The sequence below is a fragment of the Phyllobates terribilis genome, unplaced genomic scaffold (genome assembly GCF_046119375.1).
Source record: "Phyllobates terribilis strain yellow unplaced genomic scaffold, ASM4611937v1 Scaffold_4__5_contigs__length_816908805, whole genome shotgun sequence".
Taxonomy (NCBI): domain Eukaryota; kingdom Metazoa; phylum Chordata; class Amphibia; order Anura; family Dendrobatidae; genus Phyllobates; species Phyllobates terribilis.
In genome coordinates this window covers 809,164,905-809,191,060 of record NW_027362764.1, presented here as the reverse complement: position 1 = coordinate 809,191,060, position 26,156 = coordinate 809,164,905, and the positions used below count along the sequence as shown (strand labels likewise).

The 26,156-nt window shown below is 54.0% G+C and overlaps 1 protein-coding gene across 1 annotated transcript in view; it reads left to right on the top strand.

The window, feature by feature from the left end:
- The window catches only part of MROH1 (maestro heat like repeat family member 1), a 140,099-nt gene extending 114,609 nt beyond the window's left edge, over positions 1-25,490 (top strand). The window contains 10 exon segments of the mRNA XM_073680090.1: positions 4,577-4,773; positions 5,547-5,684; positions 5,774-5,888; positions 13,435-13,581; positions 13,659-13,847; positions 21,977-22,132; positions 22,228-22,362; positions 22,505-22,607; positions 22,753-22,818; positions 24,996-25,490. Coding sequence (XP_073536191.1) covers positions 4,577-4,773; positions 5,547-5,684; positions 5,774-5,888; positions 13,435-13,581; positions 13,659-13,847; positions 21,977-22,132; positions 22,228-22,362; positions 22,505-22,607; positions 22,753-22,818; positions 24,996-25,081 — 1,332 coding nt within the window. The 3' untranslated portion in view covers positions 25,082-25,490.
- The last annotated feature ends 666 nt before the right edge of the window (positions 25,491-26,156 follow it).

The following is a 26,156-nucleotide window of genomic DNA, read 5'->3' as shown; positions in this document are numbered from 1 at the left end:
GCTGCACTCACTATTCTGCTGGTGGAGTCACTGTGTACATACATTACATTACTGATCCTGAGTTACCTCCTGTATTATACTCCAGAGCTTCTGCACCTCTGTGACTGCACCAGCAGAATAGTGAGTGCAGCTCTGGGGTATAATACAGGAGGTAACTCAGGATCAGTAATGTAATGTATGTACACATTGACTGCACCAGCAGAATAGTGAGTGCAGCTCTGGAGTATAATACAGGATGTAACTCAAGATCAGTAATGTAATGTATATACACAGTGACTGCACCAGCAAAATAGTGAGTGCAGCTCTGGAGTATAATACAGGATGTAACTCAGGATCAGTAATGTAATATATGTACACAGTGACTGCATCAGCATTATAGTGAGTGCAGCTCTGGAGTATAATACAGGAGGTAACTCGGGATCAGTAATGTAATGTATGTACACAGTGACTGCACCAGCAGAATAGTGAGTACAGCTCTGGAGTATAATACAGAATGTAACTCTGGATCAGTAATGTAATGTATGTACACAGTGACTGCACCAGCAGAATAGTGAGTGCAGCTCTGGAGGATAATACAGGATGTAACTCAGGATCAGTAATGTAATGTATGTACACAGTGACTGCACCAGCAGAATAGTGAGTACAGCTCTGGAGTATAATACAGAATGTAACTCTGGATCAGTAATGTAATGTATGTACACAGTGACTGCACCAGCAGAATAGTGAGTGCAGCTCTGGAGGATAATACAGGATGTAACTCAGGATCAGTAATGTAATGTATGTACACAGTGACTGCACCAGCAGAATAGTGATTACAGCTCTGGAGTATAATACAGGATGTAACTCGGGATCAGTAATGTAATGTATGTACACAGTGACTGCACCAGCAGAATAGTGAGTGCAGCTCTGGAGGATAATACAGGATGTAACTCAGGATCAGTAATGTAATGTATGTACACAGTGACTGCACCAGCAGAATAGTGATTACAGCTCTGGAGTATAATACAGGATGTAACTCTGGATCAGTAATGTAATGTATGTACACAGTGACTGCACCAGCAGAATAGTGAGTGCAGCTCTGGAGTATAATACAGGATGTAACTCAGGATCAGTAATGTATGTACACAGTGACTGCACCAGCAGAATAGTGAGTGCAGCTCTGGAGTATAATACAGGATGTAACTCAGGATCAGTAATGTAATGTATGTACACAGTGACTCCACCAGCAGAATAGTGAGTGCAGCTCTGGAGTATAATACAGGAGGTAACTCAGGATCAGTAATGTAATGTATGTACACAGTGACTGCACCAGCAGAATAGTGAGTGCAGCTCTGGAGTATAATACAGGAGGTAACTCAGGATCAGTAATGTATGTACACAGTGACTGCACCAGCAGAATAGTGAGTGCGGCTCTGGAGAATAATACAGGATGTAACTCAGGATCAGTAATGTAATGTATGTACACAGTGACTCCACCAGCAGAATAGTGAGTGCAGCTCTGGGGTATAATACAGGATGTAACTCAGGATCAGTAATGTAATGTATGTACACAGTGACTGCACCAGCAGAATAGTGAGTGCAGCTCTGGTGTATAATACAGGATGTAACTCAGGATCAGTAATGTAATGTATGTACACAGTGACTGCATCAGCAGAATAGTGAGTGCAGCTCTGGAGTATAATACAGGATGTAACTCAGGATCAGTAATGTAATGTATGTACACAGTGACTGCACCAGCAGAATAGTGAGTGCAGCTCTGGAGTATAATACAGGATGTAACTCAGGATCAGTAATGTAATGTATGTACACAGTGACTGCATCAGCAGAATAGTGAGTGCAGCTCTGGAGTATAATACAGGATGTAACTCAGGATCAGTAATGTAATGTATGTACACAGTGACTGCACCAGCAGAATAGTGAGTGCAGCTCTCGAGTATAATACAGGATGTAACTCAGGATCAGTAATGTAATGTATGTACACAGTGACTGCCCCAGCAGAATAGTGAGTGCAGCTCTGGAGTATAATACAGGAGGTAACTCAGGATCAGTAATGTAATGTATGTACACAGTGACTGCACCAGCAGAATAGTGAGTGCAGCTCTGGAGTATAATACAGGAGGTAAATCCGGATCAGTAATGTAATGTATGTACACAGTGACTGCAGCAGCAGAATAGTGAGTGCAGCTCTCGAGTATAATACAGGATGTAACTCAGGATCAGTAATGTAATGTATGTACACAGTGACTGCACCAGCAGAATAGTGAGTGCAGCTCTGGGGTATAATACAGGATGTAACTCAGGATCAGTAATGTATGTACACAGTGACTGCACCAGCAGAATAGTGAGTGCAGCTCTGGGGTATAATACAGGATGTAACTCAGGATCAGTAATGTAATGTATGTACACAGTGACTGCACCAGCAGAATAGTGAGTGCGGCTCTGGAGTATAATACAGGATGTATCTCAGGATCAGTAATGTAATGTATGTACACAGTGACTGCACCAGCAGAATAGGGAGTGCAGCTCTGGAGTATAATACAGGATGTAACTCAGGATCAGTAATGTAATGTATGTACACAGTGACTGCAGCAGCAGAATAGTGAGTGCAGCTCTCGAGTATAATACAGGATGTAACTCAGGATCAGTAATGTAATGTATGTACACAGTGACTGCACCAGCAGATTAGTGAGTGCAGCTCTGGAGTATAATACAGGAGGTAAATCCGGATCAGTAATGTAATGTATGTACACAGTGACTGCAGCAGCAGAATAGTGAGTGCAGCTCTCGAGTATAATACAGGATGTAACTCAGGATCAGTAATGTAATGTATGTACACAGTGACTGCACCAGCAGAATAGTGAGTGCAGCTCTGGGGTATAATACAGGATGTAACTCAGGATCAGTAATGTATGTACACAGTGACTGCACCAGCAGAATAGTGAGTGCAGCTCTGGAGTATAATACAGGATGTAACTCAGGATCAGTAATGTAATGTATGTACACAGTGACTGCAGCAGCAGAATAGTGAGTGCAGCTCTCGAGTATAATACAGGATGTAACTCAGGATCAGTAATGTAATGTATGTACACAGTGACTGCACCAGCAGAATAGTGAGTGCAGCTCTGGAGGATAATACAGGATGTAACTCAGGATCAGTAATGTATGTACACAGTGACTGCACCAGCAGAATAGTGAGTGCAGCTCTGGAATATAATACAGGAGGTAACTCAGGATCAGTAATGTAATGTATGTACACAGTGACTGCACCAGCAGAATAGTGAGTGCGGCTCTGGAGTATAATACAGGAGGTAACTCAGGATCAGTAATGTAATGTATGTACACAGTGACTGCACCAGCAGAATAGTGAGTGCAGCTCTGGAATATAATACAGGATGTAACTCAGGATCAGTAATGTAATGTTTGTACACAATGACTGCACCAGCAGAATAGTGAGTGCAGCTCTGGAATATAATACAGGATGTAACTCAGGATCAGTAATGTAATGTACGTACACTGTGACTCCACCAGCAGAATAGTGAGTGCAGCTCTGGAGTATAATACAGGAGGTAACTCCGGATCAGTAATGTATGTACACAGTGACTGCACCAGCAGAATAGTGAGTGCAGCTCTGGAGTATAATACAAGATGTAACTCGGGATCAGTAATGTAATGTATGTACACAGTGACTGCACCAGCAGAATAGTGAGTGCAGCTCTGGAGTATAATACAGGATGTAACTCAGGATCAGTAATGTAATGTATGTACACAGTGACTGCACCAGCAGAATAGTGAGTGCAGCTCTGGAGTATAATACAAGATGTAACTCGGGATCAGTAATGTAATGTATGTACACAGTGACTGCACCAGCAGAATAGTGAGTGCAGCTCTGGAGTATAATACAGGATGTAACTCAGGATCAGTAATGTAATGTATGTACACAGTGACTCCACCAGCAGAATAGTGAGCGCAGCTCTGGAGTATAATACAGGATGTAACTCGGGATCAGTAATGTAATGTATGTACACAGTGACTGCACCAGCAGAATAGTGAGTGCAGCTCTGGAGTATAATACAGGATGTAACTCGGGATCAGTAATGTAATGTATGTACACAGTGACTGCACCAGCAGAATAGTGAGTGCAGCTCTGGGGTATAATACAGGAGGTAACTCAGGATCAGTAATGTAATGTATGTACACAGTGACTGCACCAGCAGAATAGTGAGCTCAGCTCTGGAGTATAATACAGGATTTTTCTGTGTGTTTGTGGGGTCTTGTTTCTCTGCTTCCGGCTGTGGAGGATGCAGGGGCTTATGGGTGATGAGTGGAGGGTCTTGCAGGCAGCTGTGAGTCCTGGTGAAATGTGATCCCGGCGGCGGTGAGGCTGTTGAATGAGTTCGGCACCTCTCCTCCTGTTCCGCGGTCTCCGGTGATGACTTGATGCCTCCGCTGTGTCACCTGCTGCTTTAACACTCGGGTGGGGGTGAATTCTGGGTAAGCTGCGTGACCAGTGTGGAGATGGGGGTCCGGGAGATGTCTTGGGGTCTCTGGCGTCTCATGCCTCCTCTCTCTCTTACAGGCCACTTGTGCCCTCCGCGAGGTGCTGTCTCAGCCGCAGTCATCCCCTGCTGTACAGGAGCTTTACTCCCAGCTGTTTGTGGTCCTCCTCCTGCGGATCAGCTCTATGGTCGGCGTGCAGCCCCCCAAGAACCTCGGACCAACCAAAGAGCGGAAGAACAGCCAGAACCACAGCAGCCGCAGCCTGGACCCATGCAGGTAATGGGGCGCTGACTTCACCTGCAGTGGGAGCCAAACTGCGAGCCTCGCCCCGACCCTGCGAGCCAGCCTGTGAGCCACCCCCCGACCCTGCGAGCCAGCATGTGAGCCACCCCATCCCCGACCCTGCAAGCCACCCCATCCCCGCTGGCCGCTCCCTGGGCCCCCGTCCTGTGCCGGCCACGCCTGGTGTCCTGGAGTTATCTGAATGCGTCCCTATACTTTAGGAAATGTTACCTGTGAAGACCTCCCTCTATGCATCCAGTACTCTGTGCACCCCCCATACATCGGACTCGCACATAAACTACAGACCACCTGTATACGGATGGGGGTCTCACCGCTGTGGTCAGAGTTTCCAGCCTCCATCTTTCCTCTCCGCGCTCCGTCTGATGACGGCTTCTCTGCTTTGCGGATGATGAGATATTTCCTCTGATCATAGCGGCCCCAGATGCCCTGAGCAGTTGGGGGGGCAACTGCTTTCAGTAGATTCGTGAAGCAACCGCCTGTTTCACCAGAGCCTGGGGTCACCATTCACCCCAGAATATTAAATGATGAGTATCTGTCTACCAAGACCTCACCAATTTCATGACTGGGGTCAGTGACCACCGGGGTTGTCCCAGCGCTGCCCGAATCAGGACACGCCCTTATTCCACCGCTGCCCGTTAGTGTCCTGCAATCAATGCCATTCACCCGGTGCGCTGCCGCCCACGATTCCCCTTCTCCGGCGCACTGCCGCCCGCGCCCGTCTCTCACTTTGTGTCTGCTCTCTCCAGCTCTGCGGCGGAGGCTCTGCACTTCATGCTGGTCCAGGGAGGCAGCGAGGAGGTGGCGTTGAATGTGGCAGCTGATGGAGGCTGGGAGAATATGAAAAAGGAGGACACTCATCATACGGGAGTTTCATCACTGAGCAGGTAACAGCCGCAGATCGCCCCCCGACTTGTGACCCTGTTGCCCCCCATATTCTCCTTTCCTGTCATGTGTCACTTCTCTCTTCTCGCAGTGCCATGGTGCGGTACGCCGGACCCAAACTCCCAGACATCATAAAGAGACTGCAGGCGATCCAAAGCAGCGCGTATGACACCCAGCGAGTCACCGCCACCGCCTTCCTCGCTCAGGTCAGGAGATCATTACACTGGTCAATGTGTATCCCTCCTCTAGTGTACCCCCCATGCTCTGTATATTTCCCCCCCAATATTTTTGTACTCCCTCCTCCCTGTTGGATATTCGACAATGCTTGACGTGACAGTTTTGTCAAATCTTGTCATGTCGGGGGTGCGTGAATGTTCCGGTTGTTCTGATTGTGCGTCTGGGGCCCTGTGCGGGTGCCGGCCGCTCGCCTGCGGGGCCCTGTGCGGGTGCCGGCCGCTCGCCTGCGGGGCCCTGTGCGGGTGCCGGCCGCTCGCCTGCGGGGCCCTGTGCGGGTGCCGGCCGCTCGCCCGCGGGGCCCTGTGCGGGTGCCGGCTGCTCGCCCGCGGGGCCCTGTGCGGGTGCCGGCCGCTCGCCCGCGGGGCCCTGTGCGGGTGCCGGCCGCTCGCCCGCGGGGCCCTGTGCGGGTGCCGGCCGCTCGCCCGCGGGGCCCTGTGCGGGTGCCGGCCGCTCGCCCGCGGGGCCCTGTGCGGGTGCCGGCCGCTCGCCCGCGGGGCCCTGTGCGGGTGCCGGCCGCTCGCCTGCGGGGCCCTGTGCGGGTGCCGACTGTGTCCCGCCCTGCCATGCACACTCCCCACCCTGCCGGTCATACGTGTACACAGGGTGAGGATAGAGCCGTGTCCCGTTCTCGGTCATTCTCACCGCAGTCTGGAAGTTTCCAGCATAACAAACGTGTTGCGTCAGCGCTGAGCGGCTCTGGCAGGACGTCCCGGGTTATGGAAAAATCCATCATCTGCCGCTCCTCCGTGCTCCCTGGACGGCGACTCGGCCACCGCTCCTGTGTCCTGGAAGCAGATCCTGTAACACGAGCAGCCGAGGCAGATCTGCGGTGCTGGAGGGAGCCGGCCTGGCTCCTCGCCCCATCTATCACCCCTGCACACTATCCTCACTAAATAGAAGGTGCAGGACACAACCACAACCCCCATCCTCCCCCTGGGGATGACGTGCTGCAGAATGGAGGTCTGCTGCTTGTGCTTCACACCTCACCACGTACAGAATGGATAAAGAGGGACGTGTAAAACCCGAGCTAAGAAAACACCACACACCGGAGAGACGCCATGTATCCATACACTGCTGAAAAAGCAAGGCAACCATCGGAGTACGGGGGTCCTCTGTATATGTCACTGCCCATACTGTGTCTGGCTGTACGGTCACCTCTAGTCTCCTGTATGTATGATGTCTGGCAGTCCTGTGTCCGGCTGTACGGTCACCTCTAGTCTCCTGTATGTATGATGTCTGGCAGTCCTGTGTCCGGCTGTCGGGTCACCTCCGGTATCCTGTATGAGTGGTGTCTGGCAGTCCTGTGTCTGGCTGTCGGGTCACCTCCGGTATCCTGTATGAGTGGTGTCTGGCCGTCCTGTGTCTGGCTGTCGGGTCACCTCCGGTATCCTGTATGACTGATGTCTGGCAGTCCTGTGTCCGGCTGTCGGGTCACCTCCGGTATCCTGTATGACTGATGTCTGGCAGTCCTGTGTCCGGCTGTAGGGTCACCTCCGGTATCCTGTATGACTGATGTCTGGCAGTCCTGTGTCCGGCTGTCGGGTCACCTCCGGTATCCTGTATGACTGGTGTCTGGCAGTCCTGTGTCCGGCTGTCGGGTCACCTCCAGTCTCCTGTATGACTGGTGTCTGGCCGGCCTGTATCCGGCTGTCGGGTCACCTCCGGTATCCTGTATGACTGGTGTCTGGCCGGCCTGTGTCCGGCTGTCAGGTCACCTCCGGTATCCTGTATGACTGGTGTCTGGCTGGCCTGTATCTGGCTGTAGGGTCACCTCCTTTATCCTGTATGACTGGTGTCTGGCCGTCCTGTGTCTGGCTGTAGGGTGACCTCCTTTATCCTGTATGACTGATGTCTGGCAGTCCTGTGTCTGGCTGTAGGGTCCCCTCCAGTCTCCTGTATGACTGATGTCTGGTCGTCCTGTGTCCGGCTGTAGGGTCCCCTCCAGTCTCCTGTATGACTGATGTCTGGTCGTCCTGTGTCCGGCTGTAGGGTCACCTCCAGTCTCCTGTATGTATGATGTCTGGTCTTCCTGTGTCCGTCTGTAGGGTCACCTCTAGTCTCCTATATGACTGATGGCTGGCTGTAGGGTCACCTCCGGTCTCCTGTATGTATGATGTCTGTCCATCCTGTGTCCGGCTGTAGGGTCCCCTCAATCTCCTGTATGACTTATGTCTGGCAGTCCTGTGTCTGGCTGTAGGGTCCCCTAATGTCTCCTGTATGACTTATGTCTGGCCGTCCTGCATCTGGCTATAAGGTCCCCTCCGGGCTCCTGTATGTATGATGTCTGGCCGTCCTGTGTCCGGCTGTCGGGTCACCTCCGGTATCCTGTATGACTGGTGTCTGGCAGTCCTGTGTCCGGCTGTCGGGTCACCTCCAGTATCCTGTATGACTGGTGTCTGGCAGTCCTGTGTCCGGCTGTAGGGTCACCTCCGGTATCCTGTATGACTGGTGTCTGGCAGTCCTGTGTCCGGCTGTCGGGTCACCTCCGGTATCCTGTATGACTGATGTCTGGTCGTCCTGTGTCCGGCTGTAGGGTCACCTCCGGTATCCTGTATGACTGGTGTCTGGCTGTAGGGTCACCTCCGGTATCCTGTATGAGTGATGTCTGGCAGTCCTGTGTCTGGCTGTCGGGTCACCTCCGGTATCCTGTATGACTGGTGTCTGGCCGTCCTGTGTCCGGCTGTCGGGTCACCTCCGGTATCCTGTATGACTGGTGTCTGGCAGTCCTGTGTCCGGCTGTCGGGTCACCTCCGGTATCCTGTATGACTGGTGTCTGGCAGTCCTGTATCCGGCTGTCGGGTCACCTCCGGTATCCTGTATGACTGGTGTCTGGCTGTAGGGTCACCTCCGGTATCCTGTATAAGTGATGTCTGGCAGTCCTGTGTCCGGCTGTCGGGTCACCTCCGGTATCCTGTATGACTGGTGTCTGGCTGTAGGGTCACCTCCGGTATCCTGTATAAGTGATGTCTGGTCGTCCTGTGTCCGGCTGTAGGGTCACCTCCGGTATCCTGTATGACTGGTGTCTGGCTGTAGGGTCACCTCTGGTATCCTGTATAAGTGATGTCTGGCAGTCCTGTGTCTGGCTGTCGGGTCACCTCCGGTATCCTGTATGACTGGTGTCTGGCCGTCCTGTGTCCGGCTGTAGGGTCACCTCCGGTATCCTGTATGACTGGTATCTGGCCGGCCTGTGTCCGGCTGTATGGTCACCTCCGGTATCCTGTATGACTGGTGTCTGGCCGGCCTGTGTCCGGCTGTCGGGTCACCTCCGGTATCCTGTATGACTGGTGTCTGGCCGGCCTGTGTCCGGCTGTAGGGTCACCTCCGGTATCCTGTATACTGGTGTCTGGCCGGCCTGTGTCCGGCTGTAGGGTCACCTCCGGTATCCTGTATACTGGTGTCTGGCCGGCCTGTGTCCGGCTGTAGGATCACCTCCGGTATCCTGTATGACTGGTATCTGGCCGGCCTGTGTCCGGCTGTAGGGTCCCCTCCGGGCTCCTGTATGACTGGTGTCTGGCCGGCCTGTGTCCGGCTGTAGGGTCCCCTCCGGGCTCCTGTATGACTGGTGTCTGGCCGGCCTGTGTCCGGCTGTAGGGTCACCTTCGGTATCCTGTATGACTGGTGTCTGGCCGGCCTATGTCCGGCTGTCGGGTCACCTCCGGTATCCTGTATGAGTGGTGTCTGGCAGTCCTGTGTCCGGCTGTAGGGTCACCTCCGGTATCCTGTATGAGTGGTGTCTGGCCGGCCTGTGTCTGGCTGTCGGGTCACCTCCGGTATCCTGTATGAGTGGTGTCTGGCCGGCCTGTGTCCGGCTGTCGGGTCACCTCCGGTATCCTGTATGAGTGGTGTCTGGCCGGCCTGTGTCCGGCTGTCGGGTCACCTCCGGTATCCTGTATGAGTGGTGTCTGGCCGGCCTGTGTCCGGCTGTCGGGTCACCTCCGGTATCCTGTATGAGTGATGTCTAGCAGTCCTGTGTCCGGCTGTCGGGTCACCTCCGGTATCCTGTATGACTGGTGTCTGGCCGTCCTGTGTCTGGCTGTAGGGTTACCTCCGGTATCCTGTATGACTGGTGTCTGGCCGTCCTGTGTCTGGCTGTAGGGTCACCTCCGGTATCCTGTATGAGTGATGTCTGGCAGTCCTGTGTCTGGCTGTAGGGTCACCTCCGGTATCCTGTATGACTGGTGTCTGGCCGTCCTGTGTCTGGCTGTAGGGTCACCTCCGGTATCCTGTATGACTGGTGTCTGGCAGTCCTGTGTCCGGCTGTCGGGTCACCTCCGGTATCCTGTATGACTGATGTCTGGCAGTCCTGTGTCCGGCTGTAGGGTCACCTTCGGTATCCTGTATGACTGGTGTCTGGCTGGCCTGTGTCCGGCTGTCGGGTCACCTCCGGTATCCTGTATGACTGATGTCTGGCAGTCCAGTGTCTGGCTGTCGGGTCACCTCCGGTATCCTGTATGACTGGTGTCTGGCCGTCCTGTGTCCGGCTGTCGGGTCACCTCCGGTATCCTGTATGACTGATGTCTGGCCGTCCTGTGTCCGGCTGTAGGGTCACCTCCGGTATCCTGTATGACTGGTGTCTGGCCGTCCTGTGTCCGGCTGTAGGGTCACCTCCGGTATCCTGTATGACTGATGTCTGGCAGTCCAGTGTCTGGCTGTCGGGTCACCTCCGGTATCCTGTATGACTGGTGTCTGGCCGTCCTGTGTCTGGCTGTCGGGTCACCTCCGGTATCCTGTATGACTGGTGTCTGGCAGTCCTGTGTCCGGCTGTCGGGTCACCTCCGGTATCCTGTATGACTGGTGTCTGGCCGGCCTGTGTCCGGCTGTCGGGTCATGTCCGGTATCCTGTATGGCTGGTGTCTGGCCGGCCTGTGTCCAGCTGTAGGGTCACCTCCGGTCTCCTGTATGACTGGTGTCTGTCTGGCCGTCCTGCATCTGGCTATAAGGTCCCCTCCGGGCTCCTGTATGACTGGTGTCTGACCAGCCTGTGTCCAGCTGTCTGGTCACCTCCGGTCTCCTGTATGACTGATCTGTCTGGCCGTCCTGCATCTGGCTATAAGGTCCCCTCCGGTATCCTGTACGACTGATGTCTGGCAGTCCAGTGTCTGGCTGTCGGGTCACCTCCGGTATCCTGTATGACTGGTGTCTGGCAGTCCAGTGTCTGGCTGTCGGGTCACCTCCGGTATCCTGTATGAGTGGTGTCTGGCCGGCCTATGTCCGGCTGTCTGGTCACCTCCGGTATCCTGTATGACTGGTGTCTGGCCGGCCTGTGTCCGGCTGTAGGGTCACCTCCGGTATCCTGTATGACTGGTATCTGGCCGGCCTGTGTCCGGCTGTAGGGTCACCTCCGGTATCCTGTATGACTGGTATCTGGCCGGCCTGTGTCCGGCTGTAGGGTCACCTCCGGTATCCTGTATGATTGGTGTCTGGCCGGCCTGTGTCCGGCTGTCTGGTCACCTCCGGTATCCTGTATGACTGGTGTCTGGCCGGCCTGTGTCCGGCTGTAGGGTCACCTTCGGGCTCCTGTATGACTGGTGTCTGGCCGGCCTGTGTCCGGCTGTAGGGTCCCCTCCGGGCTCCTGTATGACTGGTGTCTGGCCGGCCTGTGTCCGGCTGTAGGGTCACCTTCGGTATCCTGTATGACTGGTGTCTGGCCGGCCTGTGTCCGGCTGTAGGGTCACCTTCGGTATCCTGTATGACTGGTGTCTGGCCGGCCTGTGTCCGGCTGTCGGGTCACCTCCGGTATCCTGTATGAGTGGTGTCTGGCAGTCCTGTGTCCGGCTGTAGGGTCACCTCCGGTATCCTGTATGAGTGGTGTCTGGCAGTCCTGTGTCCGGCTGTAGGGTCACCTCCGGTATCCTGTATGACTGGTGTCTGGCCGGCCTGTGTCCGGCTGTCGGGTCACCTCCGGTATCCTGTATGACTGGTGTCTGGCCGGCCTGTGTCCGGCTGTAGGGTCCCCTCCGGGCTCCTGTATGACTGGTGTCTGGCCGGCCTGTGTCCGGCTGTAGGGTCCCCTTCGGGCTCCTGTATGACTGGTGTCTGGCCGGCCTGTGTCCGGCTGTAGGGTCCCCTCCGGGCTCCTGTATGACTGGTGTCTGGCCGGCCTGTGTCCGGCTGTAGGGTCACCTTCGGTATCCTGTATGACTGGTGTCTGGCCGGCCTGTGTCCGGCTGTCGGGTCACCTCCGGTATCCTGTATGAGTGGTGTCTGGCAGTCCTGTGTCCGGCTGTAGGGTCACCTCCGGTATCCTGTATGAGTGGTGTCTGGCCGGCCTGTGTCCGGCTGTAGGGTCACCTCCGGTATCCTGTATGAGTGGTGTCTGGCAGTCCTGTGTCCGGCTGTAGGGTCACCTCCGGTATCCTGTATGAGTGGTGTCTGGCCGGCCTGTGTCCGGCTGTCGGGTCACCTCCGGTATCCTGTATGAGTGGTGTCTGGCAGTCCTGTGTCCGGCTGTAGGGTCACCTCCGGTATCCTGTATGACTGGTATCTGGCCGGCCTGTGTCCGGCTGTAGGGTCACCTCCGGTATCCTGTATGACTGGTATCTGGCCGGCCTGTGTCCGGCTGTAGGGTCACCTCCGGTATCCTGTATGATTGGTGTCTGGCCGGCCTGTGTCCGGCTGTCTGGTCACCTCCGGTATCCTGTATGACTGGTGTCTGGCCGGCCTGTGTCCGGCTGTAGGGTCACCTTCGGGCTCCTGTATGACTGGTGTCTGGCCGGCCTGTGTCCGGCTGTAGGGTCCCCTCCGGGCTCCTGTATGACTGGTGTCTGGCCGGCCTGTGTCCGGCTGTAGGGTCACCTTCGGTATCCTGTATGACTGGTGTCTGGCCGGCCTGTGTCCGGCTGTAGGGTCACCTTCGGTATCCTGTATGACTGGTGTCTGGCCGGCCTGTGTCCGGCTGTCGGGTCACCTCCGGTATCCTGTATGAGTGGTGTCTGGCAGTCCTGTGTCCGGCTGTAGGGTCACCTCCGGTATCCTGTATGAGTGGTGTCTGGCAGTCCTGTGTCCGGCTGTAGGGTCACCTCCGGTATCCTGTATGAGTGGTGTCTGGCCGGCCTGTGTCCGGCTGTCGGGTCACCTCCGGTATCCTGTATGACTGGTGTCTGGCCGGCCTGTGTCCGGCTGTAGGGTCCCCTCCGGGCTCCTGTATGACTGGTGTCTGGCCGGCCTGTGTCCGGCTGTAGGGTCCCCTTCGGGCTCCTGTATGACTGGTGTCTGGCCGGCCTGTGTCCGGCTGTAGGGTCCCCTCCGGGCTCCTGTATGACTGGTGTCTGGCCGGCCTGTGTCCGGCTGTAGGGTCACCTCCGGTATCCTGTATGACTGGTGTCTGGCCGGCCTGTGTCCGGCTGTAGGGTCACCTCCGGTATCCTGTATGAGTGGTGTCTGGCCGGCCTGTGTCCGGCTGTCGGGTCACCTCCGGTATCCTGTATGACTGGTGTCTGGCCGGCCTGTGTCTGGCTGTCGGGTCACCTCCAGCCTCCTGTATTACTGATGTCTGTCTGTCCATCCTGTGTGCAGCTCCTGCAGAGTAGTGACCTCAGTGACCTCATCTTCCTGGAGCCGCTGATGGAGAACATGACCGGCCGGCTGAAGGACAGCAGTGTCACAGTCCGGATGCTCGCTGTCCGTGGCCTGGGGAACATGGCGAGTGGATATCCTGAGAAGGTCAGGACCTTGTGGTTAGGAGTAAAGGAGGTAAATAGCTTTAAATCTGCTGAGCGTCGGTGTCTGCCTCATTACAGGTACAAAAACATGGATCTCACTTGCTGACCGCCATGATCAACGCCATGGATGACCGAGAAGACCCTGACCATATAGTGACCCAGGAGGCCATGTCCAATCTGTCTCGTCTGCTGCCCCATGTGCAGGATTCGGACATGCAGTCACTTCTTATCCATACCGCCATCCGCATCAGACCGTTTTTTGACCACGTGAGTAACAGGCGGCTGGAGATGTCACTCTAATGAGGGGTCTATGAGACCCACCGAAAACTTGAGATGTGATTGTCAGGGATTCGCAGACACGATCCCGATTACTCACTATGTAGCTATCTGCAAGCGAGCAGTGAGCATATGGCGTTGCACCTCCGGATTCCAGTGCATGGAATATGTGTATATGCCCCCGTATGGTCACTGCCAGCTTCACGATAGCCCAATTACGATTATTCGCTGCCACCACCGAACAGTTTTAAAATGTAATACAGACCTGATCGGACGCCTGCGTTCTGGTAGCGTATATGGCTTCGGGGGAGGGACGATTACAGAACAGAAGAAACAGAACTATTACATTTTATATTTAATCCAAAAAGGAGACAGTGTTAGTAAATTCTTTGTATATTTTTCATAAAGGGGGACAATACAATACAGAGTATACAGTTAGACAAAATAAAGAGATTAACAGAAGAAACTTACTAGACCGATCGCAGAGACGATGCAGTTTAGGTGGAGGAGAGGCGTTCCAATGGACTGTTATCGAACGAGACCCCTGCTTATAGAATATATAACTCCTGGAATGAGTACACAGTGGGTATGGAAAGTATTCAGACCCCTTTACATTTTTCACTCTTTGTTTCATTGCAGCCATTTGGTAAATTCTAAAAAGTTCATTTTTTTCTCATTAAAGTCCACTCTGCCCCATCTTGACTGAAAAAAACAAATGTAGAAATTTTTGCAAATTTATTAAAAAAGAAAAACTGTGAAAATCTCACATGGTCATAAGTATTCAGCCCCTTTGCTCAGACACTCATATTTAAGTCACGTGCTGTCCATTTCCTTGTGATCCTCCTTGAGATGCTTCTACTCCTTCATTGGAGTCCAGCTGTGTTTAATTAAACTGATAGGACTTGATTTGGAAAGGCGCACACCTGTCTATATAAGACCTCACAGCTCACAGTGCATGTCAGACCAAATGAGAATCATGAGCTCAAAGGAACTGCCCAAGGAGCTCAGAGACAGAATTGTGGCAAGGCACAGATCTGGCCAAGGAGCTCAGAGACAGAATTGTGGCAAGGCACAGATCTGGCCAAGGAGCTCAGAGACAGAATTGTGGCAAGGCACAGATCTGGCCAAGGAGCTCAGAGACAGAATTGTGGCAAGGCACAGATCTGGCCAAGGAGCTCAGAGACAGAATTGTGACAAGGCACAGATCTGGCCAAGGTTACAAAAGGATTTCTGCATTACTCAAGGTTCCTAAGAGCACAGTGGCCTCCATAATCCTTAAATGGAAGAAGTTTGGGACCACCAGAAGTCTTCCTAGACCTGGCCGTCCATCCAAACTGAGCGATGGTGGGAGAAGAGCCTTGGTGAGAGACGTAAAGAAGATCCTCAAGATCACTGCAGCTGAGCTCCAGAGATGCAGTAGGGAGATGGGAGAAAGTTCCACAAAGTCAACTATCACTGCAGCCCTCCACCAGTCGGGCCTTTATGGCAGAGTGGCCCGAAGGAAGCCTCTCCGCAGTGCAAGACATATGAAAGGCCGCATAGAGTTTGCTCAAAAACACATGAAGGACTCCCAGACTATGAGAAATAAGATTCTCTGGTCTGAGGAGACGAAGATAGAACTTTTTGGTGATAATTCTAAGCGGTATGTGTGGAGAAAACCAGGCACTGCTCATCACCTGCTCAATACAATCCCAACAGTGAAACATGGTGGTGGCAGCATCATGCTATGGGGGTGTTTTTCAGCTGCAGGGACAGGACGACTGGTTGCAATTGAAGGAAACATGAATGCGGCCAAGTACAGAGATATCCTGGATGAAAACCTCTTCCAGAGTGCTCTGGACCTCAGACTTGGCCGAAGGTTCACCTTCCAACAAGACAATGACCCTAAGCACACAGCTAAAATAACAAAGGAGTGGCTTCATAACAACTCTGTGACCATTCGTGACTGGCCCAGCCAGAGCCCTGACCTAAACCCAATTGAGCATCTCTGGGGAGACCTGAAAATGGCTGTCCACCAACGTTCACCATCCAACCTGACGGAACTGGAGAGGATCTGCAAGGAAGAATGGCAGAGGATGCCCAAATCCAGGGGCATCATTCCCAAGAATACTCAACAGGGTGCTTCTACTCAATACTGAGCAAAGGGTCTGAAGACTTATGACCAGGTGATATTTCAGTTTTTCTTTTTTAATAAATTTGCAAAAATTTCTACATTTCTGTTTTTTTCAGTCAAGATGGGGCGCAGAGTGGACTTTAATGAGAAAAAAATGAACTTTTTAGAAATGAAACAAAGAGTGAACAATTTAAAAGGGTCCGAATACTTTCCGTAACCACTGTAGATCCATCTTCAGCTTGATCTTTTATGCCGAAGGGGGGCCCTGCCCACACACTCCCCTGGGATGACCTAATGTGGACGGGGCTCCACCCTTCATGTTTTTATTAAAAACTAACTTCTGCGATAACTTCTCGCTGGTTTATCGCAGAAGTTAGCAAGTGATGCCATATTTTTTATTGTAAATTTACCTTTCTGTAGAGACAAGACATGACATGGCTGCTGTCCGTTATTTTGGTACTTTTGCGTCACAGCACCCCTGATGAAGGGCTCACAGATCTGGAAAAATGTGCATATTGTTCCTTACCTAGCCCCTCTGCTAGGTGGGTCCTATCATCGTAATTATAGAACTTCCAATATTCCATATTTCGTGTCGGTGCCTACGAGACTGGTGAACAAAAGGAGTTTGCAAATGAGGATGACCCTGCTATTGTACTTAGTGTGATAGAATTTCTTTGAAGCTTAAACGAGCAGTTTCCTCTTTATCCAGGTGCCTATTCATCACCCTCATTCTCTCTGTTTGGTATGATAATTAGCCTAGATAATTGAGTTTGGGGCTTCTTTTATCCCCTGCTATTTGCATAGAGACAGCTCTCTAGATTGCAAGCTCTTCTACTGTGACAAAGGGTAGATGGGGGGGGGGGAGCGAGAGGGATTCCAGAGGGAGAGAGAAATTCTTAATATTTTCTATGACAGTGAGAATGATTGACCACCGAAAAAACTATTATTCTATTATTCCTGAGTATAGAACCTTGATCAAGAAGAGATTAGCCTATAATACACCTGATAATAGTGTCACATATACAGTGCTCAGCATAAATGAGTACACCCCTAGAGAACCTCTCATAAGCCACACATTCTATGGACACCGCACTACAGAACTCTCCACAAAGGTCGGCCACTGGTTGCAAACAGGATTTTTTATTGTGCACCCATAAAAAGTGGTTTTACTAACAAAATCCTTCAAGGCCATGTTGCAGAAATGAGTACACCCCAATGAAAGTCTTCAGAGCTATGGCTCAGTGGTTAGCACTGCAGCCTTGCAGCGCTGGGGTCCTGGATTCAAATCCCACCAAGGACGACATCTGCAAGGAGTTTGTATGTGGATTTCCTCCGGGTTCTGCGGTTTCCTTCCACACTCCAAAAGACATACTAATAGGGAATGTAGATTGTGAGCCCCAATGGGGACAGTGATGATAATGTCTGTAAATTGTCTGAATTGTAAAGTGCTGCGGAATATGTTGGTGTTATATAGATAAAAGATTATTATTATTATTATTATTATTATTATTATTATTATTATTAAAGAGCTAAGCTAAAGTTTAGACCACAAAATTCTAAGTAACAAGAATCCCCCCCAGGTCAGTGTCCTCCTTCATTACACCGGTGTCCAGCAGACGGGCGACTACAAGAGGCCGATACCTAACACAGAAAACCTCTGCCCATTACATGCTGTCAGCAATGGCACCACAGGGAAGAGAAATGTCACAAGACCAAGAAAGGTGACGGCTACAAGAAGATCAGTGAAGCATTACTGATCAGTCAGATACTGGAACAAAAGTGATAGAAAATGTAAGAAATATGGAGCTGCAGCATCTCACAGACGTCCAGCGACCACAGACGTCACCACCGAAAGAGGAGGAGCGTCTTCTGACGAGAAGGGAAGAAAATCCATATGTCCCCTGCAGTTATCTAAAGACGACGTAAAAAGCCGAACCGAGAGACACCGCAGAGGAACAGCAGCATGGGGGGGCGTCCATGGAGGATCCGCTCCTAAAGCCCACACACAAAACTGCCTACAATGTGCCCGGGCCCAGGCTGAGAAATATGGAGACACCTGGACTCTGTGCTCCGGGGGACGAGACCAAGAGAAATGAAGAGGGCAAAGAAAACTGCACGGAGCCCCCAATGAGACCTGGTGGTGGCCGTGTCCTTATGTGGGGGGCACATGAAGTGTCGGGGGGCTCATGAGCTGCTGGGAGAGGGGGGAGCACATCAGCTGCTGGTGTCGGGGAGGGGGAGCGGGGCACATTTTATATATAGATAGATATATATGTACTGATAATGCAGGGGTGTACTCTCTTTTGCTGAGCGCTGTTTGTGTGTATGTTTAGTTCAGGTGTACATCTGATGTGACCCTGTTCTGTCTCACACTGTCGATGGCTTCTTGTAGAGATTTGCGCTTGCTCTCCTCCTCCTCATCTGCTATTTCCGCTCTCGCTCGGACCCCCAGGGCAGGAGACCGATCTCATCTTTACAATGTTTTATCCTCTTTGAAATTTCTGAGACTGTGAATGGAAGCATTGATGGAAATATCAGAGGGGAGGGGATGTAGTGCAGGGCTCACGGAGGAGGACCACACCAGCACCTGCCCCAAAGAGGAGGAGGACCACACCTGCATCGGGCCCACAGAGGAGGAGGACCACACCAGCACCAGGCCACGGAGGACGACCAAACCTGCACCTGACCCACAGAGGACTACCACACCTGCATCGGGCCCACGGAAGAGTAGGAAAACACCGGCACCGGGCCCACTGAGGACAACCACACCTGCACCGGACCTACGGAGGAGGAGGACAACGCCTTCCCCGAGCCCATGGAGGACTACCACACCTGCACCAGGCCCACGGAGGAGGACAACACCTTCACCGGGCCCACAGAGGAGTAGGAAAACACCAGTACCGGGCCCACGGAGGACGACCACACCTGCATCGGGTCGACGGAGGAGGAGGACAACACCTTCACGGGGCCACAGAGGAGAAGGAGGACAACACCAACATCGGACGCACAGAGGATGACCACACCTGCATCGGACCCACAGAGGACTGCCACACCTGCATCGGGCCCACGGAAGAGTAGGAAAACACCTGCATCGGACCCACAGAGGACGACCACACCTGCATCGGGCTCACGGAAGAGTAGGAAAACACTGGCACCGGGCCCATGGAGGACGACCACACCTGCATCGAGCCCACGGAGGAGGAGGACAACACCGGCACCGGGCCCACGGAGGACAACCACACCTGCACCGGGCCCAAGGAGTAGGAAAACACCGGCATCGGGCCCACGGAGGACGACCACACCTGCACCAAGCCCACGGAGGAGTAGGAAAACACCGGTACCGGGCCCACGGAGGATGACCACACCTGCAGCAGACCCACGGAAGAGGAGGACGACCACACGGAGGAGTAGGAAAACACCTGCACCAGGCCCACGGAGGAGTAGGAAAACACCGTCATTGGGCCAACGGAGGATGACCACACCTGCACTGGACCCACGGAGGAGTAGGACAACACCGGCATCAGGCCAACGGAGGATGACCACACCTGCACCGGACCTACGGAGGAGGACAATGCCTTCCCCGAGCCCATGGAGGATGACCACACCTGCATCGGACCCATGGAGGAAGATGACAACACCTTCCCCTGGCCCACGGAGGAGTAGGAAAACACTGGCATCGGGCCCACGGAGGAGTAGGAAAACACCTGCACTGGGCCCACGGAAGAGTAGGAAAACACCTGCATCGGGCCCACAGAGGATGACAACACCTGCACTGGGCCCACGGACGAGTAGGAAAACACCGGGCCCACGCACGATGATCACACCTGCACTGGACCCACGGTAGAGTAGGAAAACTGCAAATAAAATGTCTGTCGCTCTTATTCACTCTCGTCTGGACTACTGCAACTCTCTTCTGATCGGTCTCCCTCTTACCAAACTCTCTCCTCTCCAATCCCTTCTGAATGCAGCAGCCAGGGTCATGTTTCTGTCCAGCCTCTTCACCGACGCCTCTACCCTGTGCCAGTCATTACACTGGTTACCCATTCACCACAGAATACAAGACAAACTCATCTCTCACCCACAAAGCTCTCCACAGTTCTGCACCACCCTGCATCTCATCCCTCATTTCTGTCATCACCCCTCCCGTGCCCTCCGATCTGCAACTGATCTAAGACTAACCTCCCCCAAAATCCGAACCTCGCACCTCCGTCTCCAAGACTTTTCTCGTGCTGCGCCAGTTTTCTGGAATGCTCTACCCCAAACAATCCGACGGATATCTAGCCCCCATGTCTTCAAACGTTCTCTATAAACCCATCTGTTTAGACAAGCCGATCACCAACCTAACCCTCCCCTGTCCCCTCCTAAATGTTAATCTTAATCTGCCCCTGCGTATTCATCTGTCTCCACATCCTCCATGCACCCAATACCACACGGTATCTGCCCTTAGACAGATCCTGGCTGATGACCATGTTCTACCTATTGTGCCCCCCCATTTCTATATAGATTGTAGCTTGCGAGCAGCCGGACCCTCACTGCTCCTGTAACTGGTGAAATGTGATACATTGTATTGTTCTTATTGTCTGTACATGTCCCTACTTCATTGTACAGTGCTGTGGAATATGTTGGCGCTATATAAATAATGATTATTATTTAGGGTTCAAAAGGGTTTTGGAGTTATCAGTTTCAGTGGGGTGTCATTATGGGGTCTACAGTATATAAGGATTGATGGAAGAACCTTACATAAGTTAGTGACTCCGAGGTGCTTGGGTATGAGGAATGGGATCAGTGTTTGGTTGATGGTGAGGTCCTTGGTGGTTTTCCTTGTGAGTGGGGTCTGCGTTTGGCGGTGGGGTCCTCTGTGCTTATCATGGTGAGTGGGGCCTGCGTTTGGCGGTGGGGTCCTCTGTGGTTATCATGGTGAGTGGGGCCTGCGTTTGGCGGTGGGGTCCTTGGTGGTTTTCCTTGTGAGTGGGTTCCGCGTTGGCTTGGTGGTGGGGTCCTTGGTGGTTTTTCTTGTGAGTGGGTTCCGCGTTGGCTTGGTGGTGGGGTCCTTGGTGGTTTTCCTTGTGAGTGGGTTCCGCGTTGGCTTGGTGGTGGGGTCCTTGGTGGTTTTCCTTGTGAGTGGGTTCCGCGTTGGCTTGGTCGTGGGGTCCTTGGTGGTTTTCCTTGTGTGTGGGTTCCGCGTTGGCTTGGTGGTGGGGTCCTTGGTGGTTTTCCTTGTGAGTGGGTTCCGCGTTGCCTTGGCGGTGGGGTCCTTGGTAGTTTTCCTTGTGAGTGGGTTCCGCGTTGCCTTGGCGGTGGGGTCCTTGGTGGTTTTCCTTGTGAGTGGGTTCCGCGTTGCCTTGGCGGTGGGGTCCTTGGTAGTTTTCCTTGTGAGTGGGTTCCGCGTTGCCTTGGCGGTGGGGTCCTTGGTGGTTTTCCTTGTGAGTGGGTTCCGCGTTGCCTTGGTGGTGGGGTCCTTGGTGGTTTTCCTTGTGAGTTGGTTCCGCGTTGCCTTGGTGGTGGGGTCCTTGGTGGTTTTCCTTGTGAGTGGGTTCCGCGTTGGCTTGGTCGTGGGGTCCTTGGTGGTTTTCCTTGTGTGTGGGTTCCGCGTTGGCTTGGTGGTGGGGTCCTTGGTGGTTTTCCTTGTGAGTGGGTTCCGCGTTGCCTTGGCGGTGGGGTCCTTGGTGGTTTTCCTTGTGAGTGGGTTCCGCGTTGCCTTGGCGGTGGGGTCCTTGGTGGTTTTCCTTGTGAGTGGGTTCCGCGTTGCCTTGGCGGTGGGGTCCTTGGTGGTTTTCCTTGTGAGTGGGTTCCGTGTTGCCTTGGCGGTGGGGTCCTTGGTGGTTTTCCTTGTGAGTGGGTTCCGCGTTGCCTTGGCGGTGGGGTCCTTGGTGGTTTTCCTTGTGAGTGGGTTCCGCGTTGCCTTGGCGGTGGGGTCCTTGGTGGTTTTCCTTGTGAGTGGGTTCCGTGTTGGCTTGGTGGTGGGGTCGCTATGGCGCAATGTCACGTCTGTGTCTCATTTTTTTAGGACAGGGAAGAATTGCGCAAATCCTCCGTCATCTTGTTCGGGAATCTCACGAAGTTCAGCTTTGGCTGTGGGGGGGAAACGCTCTTCGAGCAGATCCTGAACGGTTTAGTGACGTTACTACTTCACCTGCAGGACCCTAAACCGGATGTGGTGAAGGTAAATGTCGCAGTTTGTGAGGAAAGGCCCCTCCCTTTCCTCCTGGGTCTGATTTGGGGTCACCTGGCCCCCCCGGGTCTTCTCTTGTTTTGCAGGCCTGTAAGTTTGCTCTACAGATGTGCGCCCCGAGTCTGAACAACCAAGGTCTGGCAGATATGTTCACCACCCACCTGCACCCCGATAGAGGACTGCACTTTGGGGAGTTCATGAACCACGTCTGCAAACACCTGGTGAGCAGCTGAGTGTGAGCGAGCAGAGCAGAGACCCCCCTGTGTGGAGGGAGGGCACCTGCGGGTGGGGCAGGGGATTCGGTCTGCTGTCCTGGTGAGGAGCAGAGTCGCCTTCATGTGACATTAACCTGTTCTTTTCCAGCTGCTGGGATATCCAGACATGACTCCTCGCCTCATCCAGACCAACATTTCCTACTTCAAGAGCATCTGGCCCGACATCCGAGCCGCTGCCCCATTATTCATTGGTATCTTTTGCCACAGTTGTAATGTTATCTAAAGGGGTCAGCTCCACCCACCACAGGGTGACAAGGACATGGGTGTAAAGACTGCTCCTCTCACTACAGGGGGACTTCAGCTTAATGTCTTGTTTTTTTCCCTCTATCTCTGCAGGGTTCTTGGTGTTGCACATGCAGCCGGATCAGTGCAAAATGGTTGATTTAGATCATCTGGTGTCGTGTAAGTTCCTTGTTAGTAGGATGATTAGTTTAATAATCAGTAAAAGTGTCAGAGGGGTTCTCCCTTAAGTCCTCCCTGTCTCTTTGCACTTGGTTTCCCTCTTATTTGTGTCCTCAGTGCCTATTTGCACCTTGTCTTTTTCTTCGTGTCCTACGTGCCTCTGCGCTTGGTCTTCCTTTTATTCGTTGCTTGTTCTTCTTCGTTTTCTCCCTGCCTGTCTGTGCTTGGCACCCACTCCTCGTGTTCCCCTCTTGCTTGTGTCTCCCCCTTTCCTGTGTGCTCCCTGCTTACGCTTGGTCTCCCTCTTGCTCGGGTTCACCCTCCCTGCGCCTGGTCTCCCTCTTGCTCGGGTTCGCCCTCCCCGCGCCGCCTGGTCTCCCTCTTGCTCGGGTTCGCCCTCCCCGCGCCGCCTGGTCTCCCTCTTGCTCGGGTTCGCCCTCCCCGCGCCGCCTGGTCTCCCTCTTGCTCGGGTTCGCCCTCCCCGCGCCGCCTGGTCTCCCTCTTGCTCGGGTTCGCCCTCCCCGCGCCTGGTCTCCCTCTTGCTCGGGTTCGCCCTCCCCGCGCCGCCTGGTCTCCCTCTTGCTCGGGTTCGCCCTCCCCGCGCCGCCTGGTCTCCCTCTTGCTCGGGTTCGCCCTCCCCGCGCCGCCTGGTCTCCCTCTTGCTCGGGTTCGCCCTCCCCGCGCCGCCTGGTCTCCCTCTTGCTCGGGTTCGCCCTCCCCGCGCCGCCTGGTCTCCCTCTTGCTCGGGTTCGCCCTCCCCGCGCCGCCTGGTCTCCCTCTTGCTCGGGTTCGCCCTCCCCGCGCCGCCTGGTCTCCCTCTTGCTCGGGTTCGCCCTCCCCGCGCCGCCTGGTCTCCCTCTTGCTCGGGTTCGCCCTCCCCGCGCCGCCTGGTCTCCCTCTTGCTCGGGTTCGCCCTCCCCGCGCCGCCTGGTCTCCCTCTTGCTCGGGTTCGCCCTCCCCGCGCCGCCTGGTCTCCCTCTTGCTCGGGTTCGCCCTCCCCGCGCCGCCTGGTCTCCCTCTTGCTCGGGTTCGCCCTCCCCGCGCCGCCTGGTCTCCCTCTTGCTCAGGTTCGCCCTCCCCGCGCCGCCTGGTCTCCCTCTTGCTCAGGTTCGCCCTCCCCGCGCCGCCTGGTCTCCCTCTTGCTCGGGTTTGCCCTCCCCGCGCCTGCATTGGTCTTTCTATGACTTATATCCTACATCAGTGGCAGGACCACTGCAGTCACTGTGTGGATTATATGCAGCAGGAGGACTTGTAGGGTTATAATCGGCATAGAAATATTTCATACAAGTCCTGTTGTGGGCGCTGCTCTTCCATGTCCCCCATCCTCTGCACTTTACCTGATGTATAGTAGGGGATCGGAGCAGGATCCTGGAGGGTCATCATTCATCTTTATGGCCTGTGTCTGATTACCGGGACGCTGCTGTTTTCCTTCCTCTATTGCTGTGATCAGCTGAGCAGCTTCCAGGATAAGGAGATTTACAGCTGTGTAACCTGCTCCTCTGTCCCCCGGGAACCCTCGCTTTGACTGCGGGGGCAGGAGGAAGCACCATGATCTCATTAGGCCGTCTGTCCTGCTAACGTGCAGACGGATCTTTCCGAGTTTCCCATAGGGTCCCATGTAAACAGCTACTGGAAGTAACGCTGCCCCGAGAGCGAGCCGGGCCTTGCGCCAAGGACAGAGAGCAGGGGGTGTAATAGGAGAGACAGGCGGAGGACCACTGACTGCCAAATCCCCAACACAAAGAGTGGGGAAGGGGTGTCCAGGAGGAAGGATATGGGCAAGCTATAGCTGATCAATTATGGCTGCTGCTAGTCTTTATACCCTTTATTCTCCTGTTCCTGGTCTATTGGGGCAAACACCAAAAAGATCAATTTTTAGGGCAAAAAAAAAAACAATTAGAAAAGAGAGGATGCTTGATCCCCCATAACGATCTGCACTTCATGTGGGGGGGCCCAATGTCTGCAGCTGTACTACTGAGTGTTAATGACCCCCATAGTCACAGATTGCAGTTATTGATGGGGACACAGCAGCTCTCCTGCCTGCACTCAGAAGTGCAGGCTCAGGCTTTGGGCCTGCACTTTCAGCTTCTCTGGACAGCTCACTGACCACTCTCCTGCCTGTGAGCCTATGATCTCGATGGTGGACCCTCCTTGCTGACTGTCTCTTTTCTTTCCAGCTCTCATCGTCTTGTTGAAAGATCCAGTCCCGCCTGTGCGTATGAAAGCTTCGGAGACCATGGGCCGCTTGGTGAAGTTTGTCTGAGAATAGAACTACTCCACCCATGGTCTTCACTGCTCCGGGGAAGAGTCCGGAGCCCGTCCATTCCATCACCAGCACGTGCTGTCCCGCATGTCCTCGTCTCGTCTGCTGTGTTAAATCCTGGACTGGGCGCGAGGTTGTAGACCCGCAGCCTAGTCGGCTGTGATGGTTATGCACTTGTTGCAATAAAGACTCTGTGGTCGCCGGTCCCGGGGGCACCGCCGGCCCTGGGGGCACCGCTCCAGGTCACGATCTCCGCAATCGTCCACGTTTGTCTCCTCCATGTTTTGTGTTGGTGCCTCGGTGGGGTGTGTATATTTGGCTGTGTCAATGGTTCTGTATATTTTGGGCTGATGGGGCTTTTCTATTGTGGCTTTGAGGGCATCAGAAAATAAGACTATTTTCACTATGACTGTGAGTTGTGTATTAACCCTGACTGCTCCAATATGGAGGATTGAAGCTTGCGGGACGATGAAACGGGCAGGAGTTCACACAGCTGAGACCTATAAAATCCCAGCACCAGTCTCACAAAACCTCCACCTCATTCAGACTTGTCTGCAATAGTTTCCGACAGGATGGAAACACAAACCCAGTTGCAATTTGTACAGAGGGCAATGCTTCTGAAGGGAGCGCCAGCCCCAGGCTGAGCATGCCGATGCAGTTCACACCACAGGGGATGGCGCACCTCTCTGGGGGGGGCGGGGGGCGGTGCACCTCTCTGGGATGGAATGGGACAGCGCACCTCTCTGGGGGGGGGGTACGGACAGCGCACCTCTCTGGGGGGGGGGGGGGGGGTACGGCCAGCGCACCTCTCTGGGGGGGGTACAGACAGCGCACCTCTCTGGGGGGGGTACAGACAGCGCACCTCTCTGGGGGGGGTACAGACAGCGCACCTCTCTGGGGGGGGGGGTACGGCCAGCGCACCTCTCTGGGGGGGGGGGTACGGCCAGCGCACCTCTCTGGGGGGGGGGGGTACGGCCAGCGCACCTCTCTGGGGGGGGGGGGGTACGGCCAGCGCACCTCTCTGGGGGGGGGGGGGTACGGCCAGCGCACCTCTCTGGGGGGGGGGGGGTACGGC